The sequence below is a fragment of the Drosophila busckii genome, chromosome 2R (assembly GCF_011750605.1).
Source record: "Drosophila busckii strain San Diego stock center, stock number 13000-0081.31 chromosome 2R, ASM1175060v1, whole genome shotgun sequence".
NCBI lineage: Eukaryota > Metazoa > Arthropoda > Insecta > Diptera > Drosophilidae > Drosophila > Drosophila busckii.
In genome coordinates this window covers 2,817,818-2,826,501 of record NC_046605.1, presented here as the reverse complement: position 1 = coordinate 2,826,501, position 8,684 = coordinate 2,817,818, and the positions used below count along the sequence as shown (strand labels likewise).

At 39.3% G+C, this 8,684-nt stretch overlaps 1 protein-coding gene across 1 annotated transcript; it reads left to right on the top strand.

The window, feature by feature from the left end:
- Nucleotides 1-1,491: 1,491 nt before the first annotated feature.
- LOC108597593 (5-hydroxytryptamine receptor 2B) lies at nt 1,492-8,077 on the top strand. The gene is made up of 8 exons (XM_017984214.2): nt 1,492-2,013; nt 3,590-3,723; nt 3,936-4,045; nt 4,102-4,291; nt 4,962-5,099; nt 5,334-5,672; nt 5,751-6,200; nt 6,990-8,077. The coding sequence occupies exons 1-8, from the start codon at nt 1,626-1,628 to the stop codon at nt 7,086-7,088; spliced, it is 1,848 nt and encodes a 615-aa protein (XP_017839703.1). The 5' UTR covers nt 1,492-1,625; the 3' UTR covers nt 7,089-8,077.
- The last annotated feature ends 607 nt before the right edge of the window (nt 8,078-8,684 follow it).

Sequence of the window (8,684 nt, the reverse complement as noted above, 5' to 3'; positions counted from 1 at the left end):
TAAAAGTAAACTTGAATGCAGTACAATCACTTATGACTTTATTTCATACGCAACGCTTGCCAAACTTTTAGTGGTTTGCATTAATTCTAAAATAAATATAAATGCTATATAGTGTTAGCAACTTAACATTATAGAGCTCGGCACTATACAAAAGTTTTATCAGATAAAAGTAAACTTGAATGCAGTTCAATCTGCGCTACAATCATTTATGACTGCATTGCTCATACGCAATGAATGCCAAACATTTAGTTGTTTGCATTAATTCTAAAAATAAAACAGACGAGCAAATTTATAGGCTTCAATTGCTTATTCATTGAACACAAGTGCAGTATAAAACAATAAAAATCTATTTATGCATAAATAGGGCAACAAATTGCTTTAATAAGTGCTTAAAATAAATATAGCTATAAATATATTTGTATATTTATTTATTTAATGTCAACTATGGACAGTCGACGATAAAGGAAAAGGAGTACAGAAAATATTTAAAATTAAATTTAAAAATTATTTAAAACAATTTTTTTGCTTTTAGATTTGATATAGATTGGCAGTGTTAAACAGAATTTAATATTTCAAAAATATTTATGTACTATTTGAGCTTAGCACGCGCTGCCTTGCAGCAAACAATTTTGTTATATATAAAATTTAATTAACTCGCAGTTGTCAAATAAGCAATAAGTCCCCAATATTTGACTTCATTTACTTGGCTTAGAGCCTTTGCGAATTATTCTCCTCAAATTTCTGCTCATTAACAAAAAATTTTAACGTTTTTTTCTAGCTTACCTCGCTGTCTACTTTAGCAAGGTAGTCAACTCAGTTTGTGTGTATCTTGCAGCTTCCATACACAATTCTAAATGTGCAGGCATGTGTGTTTGTGTGTTTATGTATTCCAGTGTGTGTGTGTGTGTGTGCACTAAGACACTTGTAAGTGCAGGTGTTTGCATAGTGTTTGCTAGATTGCTGCTCGACTGGCTGCACCTTGACACAGGACAAAGGTCAAGCCTAATGTGTTGCATTCTCTAGCATACAAAAGGGCAAGTGGCGTCGACCGAGCAACAAAAGCAGCAACATAACATATACATGGGCACTTAGTTAACTGCACTTGTAGTGGCATTAGTTGAAATTAAATTCGCAAGCAATTGCTGAAGTTATAATAATAATGAACGTTGAATTTAATTGGCATTGAAAAGTTTTTTAAATAATGTCAGCTTGTCTACTAGGCGCAGATTTGTGAAACAGCAAAAATATTTACTTCAGTCTCTCTTTTCTTTTGCTCTTGCCATTTCAGTTTACGTGTTAAGTGCTTGGCAAGCACGATTAAGGCGCTTTATCACCCACAACAACGCCAGCAACAGCAGCAGCGCCAGCAGCAGCGCCAGCAGCAGCAGCAGCAACTGAAACAAAATCAACAGCAACAGCTGCGACAGCAACAGCAACAAAAGCGCTTACAGCAAGTCTTGTCGCAGCAGCAGCAGCAGCAGCAACAAAAACAAGCAGCATAATTTTAAGCACTTGCACATACATTGAGCACACGCCCACTTTTGTGTGGCGTTAAGTAATAGCAACAACAACAACAACAACAGGAGCAGCAGCTCAGGAGCAACATCAAAATTTTCGTGTACATTATGTTGGCAGCAATGACAACACCCGCCACCTTGCTAGAGTTCGGCGCTCTGGGTGAGGTGCCCAGCCTGCTGGAGATTGAGTTGCCCGACCTGCTTTTCAATGAGAGTCTCTTCATTGAACTGAACGGCAGTCTTACGCAGTTGGATGTCAACCAGAGCAGCTGGCAGCTGGGCAACAGCAGCAACAATGCCGGCAACAGCAGCAGCAGCAGCAACAGCAACAATGCCACGAGCAGCAGCAGCAACAGCAGCAGCCTGAATGCCACCAGCGATCTGGAGGAGCAACAACGAGCGGCCGATGAGCGTGCGGCCGCCGAGTTCTGGCTGCTGGTCAAGATGATTGCCATGGCGGTAGTGCTAGGCCTCATGATACTCGTTACCATTATAGGCAAGTATATAGCGACTTTATTCAAAATAAATTTACAGCCACAGCAGCTGTCTTTGGAGTGTGGCGTTAAATTATGCTCAAATTTTATGCCGCATGGGGAATTATATTTCGTTGGGGGGGTGTGGGCTATGCCAAAAGTTGCCGTAGTGAACTGTAAATGAAGTGAAATTTATGATGCAGAAGATTTTTATTGCGCCAACGAAAATTTTTTATTGATTTTTGGCTTACAAAGATGATTTGCAGCCGCTGCTGCTGCTGCTGGCAAGTGAAGTTGCTTAGGAGGAGCTGGGGCTGTTATGCTTGAAGCGTGGCGCGTTAAAAAGCTTTGTGTTAAATGCCGCACTTACGTTCGACTTAAGACAGCTAGGCAAGCAGTGGGTGGGGTGGGGGGTGGGGCTGCTTGGTTTGGTAAACAAAGTTTCAAAAACGTTTGCTTCATTTTTTTGTTATCTTTGTCTTTGCTGTTGTTGTAGTCGTCATCACATGAAAAGCTATTAAAAGCGCGCCAAGGCGTCAAATGGAAATTATACAAACACACGCACACACATATACACACGCGCACATGCGGCGTATGCGCAATGTCATCATATGCAAATGCATTTTGAGCTCAAGCTCAGCAGACAGCAGGCGACAAAACGTTTTGATAACTTGCAGACAAGCGTGGGCCAGACATAGCGACAGAAAGAGAGAGATAGAGAGGGAGACAGACAATGGTGCAACGAGCTGGCTCATGTGGCAATTACAATTTGCCTCGTTGCTAGGCGTTTAATCAAAAGCATGCAATAGCCCCAGCATCAGCTTAGGCAGCGCGCGCAGCAGGTGCTCGACACTAAAAGGGGCCAAGCGAATGAGTTTGAGACGCTCTCAGCTTAAATGACAGTGAGCCTTGGATGGGTGCATAATTAATCAATTAATGGATAAGCAAAAAGTTATAACATTTTTTTTATATTAAAGCTACTTGCATAATTAATTATTTTCATTACTTTGTTGCATAATTTGTTTTTAATTATATTGTATATTTATATATGGCAATGTGTCTTAATAATGTACAAATAATTATGAAAAATAATTTATTAAATTTATAGATATATAAGCAAATTTTAATGCTGAGCTTTAAATTCGAAATGTTTATTCTTGCATACAATATTTTGTTTGTAAAATAATTTTAATTTCATTAGATATTATTAAGTTTATTACTAAAAGATTAATTAGTCTAGAATAAATTATGAATTAGAACTTATTAAACATTGATTTATTTATTATATTTCTTTGCTGAATTTAGTTTAACTTCGCTTTCAATAACTTCGCTTACTCTGAGCTTAAAGTAAATAAATTGCAGCTGCACCTGAAATACTCACTTACACTCACATGCAGTTGCTTGCTGCTGGGTCGCTCAAAGTGTTGCATGCACGATTGACTGCAATTAGAGCCAGAGAGAGAGAGAGAGAGAACAAGTGGCCGCCCTTGCAGGCAACTGGCGTTGATTGAATTTGAGCAGAGTTGAGCTCAATTTTGCATTTTCGTAGACCTTTCAGGCTAATTATAATTAAAGCAATTGTCTAATCGTTTATTGCAGGCAATGTATTTGTTATAGCGGCCATAATACTGGAGCGCAACTTGCAAAATGTTGCTAATTATTTGGTTGCATCGCTGGCAGTTGCTGATTTATTTGTTGCCTGTCTTGTCATGCCACTTGGCGCCGTCTACGAGGTAAGTGTTGTCCTTGTGCTGTCGCCGGAGCCGGCGCAACTTCATTATACTAATGGAAAAACTTGCAAGTGCAAATGAAATTACGCGCAAAGCGTTGCAAGCGCATGCACATGTGTGTGTCTGTGTGTGTGTGTGTGTGTGTGTAATGAGCCTTGGCTTGCGCTTAATTGTTTAAACATGCGTCAGCTAACCCAACATTTGTTTATTGTTAGATAAGCAATGGCTGGATACTGGGCCCGGAGCTCTGCGACATTTGGACTTCATGCGATGTGCTCTGCTGCACTGCATCCATTTTACATTTGGTTGCCATAGCAGCGGATAGGTAAGGGCACAACCCAAGCGCTCACTTCATGTAGTGCAGCATTTGTTTGCTTATAGGTATTGGACTGTGACCAACATTGACTACAACAATTTGCGTACGCCGCGTCGCGTTTTCCTCATGATATTCTGTGTTTGGTTTGCCGCTTTGATTGTGTCGCTCGCACCGCAGTTTGGCTGGAAGGATCCGGAGTATTTGAAGCGCATTGAGGAGCAGCATTGCATGGTGTCCCAGGATGTGGCATATCAGGTGAGCATATATAGCTTGGAGTAGATAATATAAACAGCCAGCCATACACTAAAGTAAGCAATATATAGGTATAAAAGATATATACTGTGCTGTGGCTCCATGTTCAGATCTTATTCTTTTGCTTATTTTCTTTTGAAATTTATATATCAAGTGTCAACAAATTGTTTTTTGCTATGACCTTAATATAATTATGAAAAAGTTTGCTATGTTAAATTTTTTTTTGTAAGTGTTTATTTAAAATCAATTATTAAATTTGCTGGTATAACTTCGCCTAGGAGATATATTTTATTTTTCACGATTCACATTACATTTATGGAAAGGGGGTAGTGGTTGGAATGTCTTAGCCTGGGTCTCTAAAAGGCAAGTCCAGTGGGTGGTATCTGGTTAAATTTGATTCAAATCTTTGCTAGGCTAACACTTGTTTCAAATTCCAACTCTACCTTCCAAAATTTATATACCATATATAGCCTTAAATACAATAACCTAGCTAAACTTGCATAGCTACCCAGCTGCATTTATCTCTCTCACTTACGAACTTCACTCGCTTCATAAGCAAACAACGCTAAGCAAAAAGTCAGTTCAGTTCGAATTGAAGCTGCAGCTGCAACTTAAGCTTAACTTTGCACAAATTCTTTTTAACGTTTTCATATATTTGCTTATTTTTATTTAGATTTTTGCTACCTGCTGCACTTTCTATGTGCCGCTGCTGGTGATTCTGTTTCTGTATTGGAAAATCTATTTGATTGCACGCAAGCGCATTCAGCGACGCACACAGAAGTCCTTCAATGTGGCGCTGGCGGAGACTGAGGTGAGTTAACGCATGTGCTTGGCTGTTAAATGAAGACGCAAAGTTTGGGGCATATTGCGTATACGCCTCCATTGTCTTGTAATTGAAATTAAAGCTAATGCGCATAACGAGCGCATCATTAGCCGAGGCCGTAATAATATGAATTCATTGCTGCTCATTAGCATGCCCAGCACAGCCTTGAAGTGCTGCCCCAGCTTATGAATTCTACATGTGCGTAATTAACTTTGCTTGCAGTGCGACTCGACAACGCCCAAGCAGCGTGGCCGACGACGACGAGCGGAGCTGGCAAGTGAGCAGGACTGCACGGAGAATGAAACGGAGGACGGGCAGAGTGAGCTGAAGCTGCAGCGACGCACACGCAAACGCATAAAGATCTGCTTTGGACGCAGCTCCAACACCGCTTGCATCAATGCGGGCATGGAGGGCGCTGTGGCGCGCTCGATGGCCGCCATTGCTGTGGACTTTGCCAGCTTGGCCATAACGCGCGAGGAGACGGAGTTCAGCACTAGCAACTATGATAACAAAAGTCATGCGGGCACCGAGCTGACCACCATATCCAGCGATGCGGACGATGTAAGTGCAGCCGCTAATTGTTCAAATGTTTGATTTTCCAACTGCATCATTCGCTCTCTTGCTATCTCTTTCTTGCAGTATCGCACTAGCAATGCTAACGAAATCATAACGCTCTCACAGCAGGTGGCCACTGCTGCGACACAGCAGCATCTAATCGCCTCCCATTTGAATGCCATAACGCCACTGGCACAATCCATCGCCATGGGTGGCGGCACAACAGAAACAGCAGCAACAACAACTACAGCCAGCAGCCCCATAACGGGCGCTGGCGTAAGCGTGGTGGGCAAAGCTTTGGCCAGCATTGCCAATCCGCATCAGAAGCTGGCCAAGCGTCGCCAGCTGCTGGAGGCAAAGCGGGAGCGCAAGGCGGCGCAGACTTTGGCCATCATCACCGGCGCCTTTGTCATTTGCTGGCTGCCGTTCTTTGTCATGGCCCTAACCATGAGTCTGTGCAAGGACTGTGAAATACATCCGGCAATCGCCTCATTATTTCTTTGGCTCGGCTACTTCAACTCCACACTAAATCCGGTGAGTAAGCTTCAGGTCTCTCAAAACTCAAGCAGCTTTAAGTTGCCAAATATATTTTTACATAGTTAAAGTCAGTTGAGCATAAAAAAAGACAAAAGTAAAAGTATATCATATTTTGTAGTCTTAGTTTCAACTTGCATGCAACTTTATAAAAAAAATGTAGATATGTAAACTATTTGCTTATTTATTGTATAACAATTGAAATTTAATAGCTGCTCAAACAGTTTTTTATTTAAAGAAGAGTTAAGAGTGTTGCATTTAGCATTTTTTTTATTGCTATGAAAATGAAAGTAAACGATTAAAACATTTTTTAAAAGCAATTATAGCTTAGCTGGTACTTTTTATATTATAAAAGCCTTAGCTAGAAACTTTAATCATCATACTTTTAATTATATTTTATTATACGTGCCCAATCAATTTTTTATTTAAGAGTTAAGAGTAAATGGAACATTTTTTAATGCTGTAAAAATTAAAGCAATACATTAAAACATTTATAGTTAGTATTTTATAAATTTTAAAAGCCTTAGCCAGCGACTTGATTATGATACATTTAATTTTATATTATTATACGTGCTCCAAGCAAATTTTTATTTAAGAGTTCAGAGTGTTCCATTTAACATATTTATAATGCTTTAAAAATTAAAGTAATCGATTAAAACATTTTTTAAAAGCAGTAATAGCTTTGCTAGTACTTTATTTATAATAAAAGCCTTAGCTATGAAATTTATTTATCATACATTTAATTCTATGTGCATTTAATTTAACTTTGCTATATTGGCTGCTCTCTAGGTCATCTATACCATCTTCAATCCCGAATTTCGTCGCGCCTTCAAGCGCATTCTGTTTGGCCGCAAGAGCGCAGCGCGGGCGCGCAGTGCGAAAATTTGATTTCAACTGAAAACCAACGAGGACCAGTACTTGTAACCTCAGTCTCAATACTCCACCAAACAGCAAATAAGGAAACAGCTTCAAACTTCAAAAGCAAAACAACTGCAAATGCATTGATTAATTGGGAATTGGTAATAAACTCAAGTTACTCTAGTTCGTCAGGACATAGTCTGTAGTCAGTTTAGTCACTAGTTTAGCTGTAGTTTAAGCTTAAGCTGCAATCTAGGCATAGTGGCGTTTAACGTTGTCTTAGCAGTGACAATCCTAATTACGTTTAGATTTAAGCAAAACCAAACCTAGAACCTACCTAAGCGATTAAAAAACACAAACGTGCCCCTTATGAAATGAAAGCAACCCATAAAGCTAACAGCAACTACGACAACAAAGAACAATTTTTTTATATGCGCCTGTTATAAGTGTAAGCGATTTTCATTTAAACTATATGTATGCATATTAAAGTTAGTTGAGCAAACAATTTTAAAAGTCTTCCCTGTGTCTTAAAGCAAAAAACCTTGCAGCAAGCAGTAAACTTGAAACTAGAGTTAAGTACGCTACTTCTAAATGTAAATTGTATATGTTAGTTCGATACAACACACACACACACACACACACACACCCAAATGGCTGCCCATATCTTGCGTTAAACTAAACGGCTGGGGTCCAATAACTAACTTTATACGCTTTTCTTGCTGTGTCCTTAGCTTAAGCCTAGTTATTTATTTCTACGCCTGCAATTATTTATAATTCAATTCAATTTGTAACGAATTTACTCAGTTCAACACATAAATCAAAACACGTATCAAAATAATTAAACTAATCAAAAAATTTGTAAATGTATTAGCAACAAAATAAACAAAACCGTTTAATGATAGGTGAAAGTGAAAACTTTTGTGGAATGAAATTTAGAAATAGTCACATAGCTTGCTTGTGTGTATTACGCATACGCACTGTATACAGCTGTCTATATATTATTGTCTAACTATAAGCATTGTATGTATGTATATAACTATGTATGTGTATATTTATATATTTTATGTGTTATTGCAATTTCTCGATGTATACTTGATGTCAAAACTATTAAATTTGTGTTTTATCAAGCTCAGTGTTTGCATTTTAGCTGTTTCGCTCTATTTTGTTTTGTTTGTGCGTGTGTTTTGTTATTTTTGCGACCACACACGCACACGCACACGCACACACGCATGTAAGCAAATGCCAAAAGCATTCAAATGCCAAAGTTCAAGTGCACATGTCGAGTGGATCGGCAGGCAGACACGAAGCTCGTTGCACGTTATGCGCGTGGCATGTTGCATATTGCAACAAGCAGCACTCCTAACTCAGCCTGGCAATGGAGATGGATTACGCATTGGCATTATCAACACCGTAACAGGCACAAGCCGACAAATGGCTGCAACGACAAACAAGCAGCAGCAACAGCAACAGCAACAGCAACATGCAAAAAAATCGATACATCATGCAATGCTCGTATTACCAGCACGATTTGCTGCCACACGCTCTATCTCACTCTAACCAGCTTGATGTTTGTTTGTTTGTTTAAATTTATTTTTGTTGCGTTGCAGCTGCAGCTGCCAGCGATAA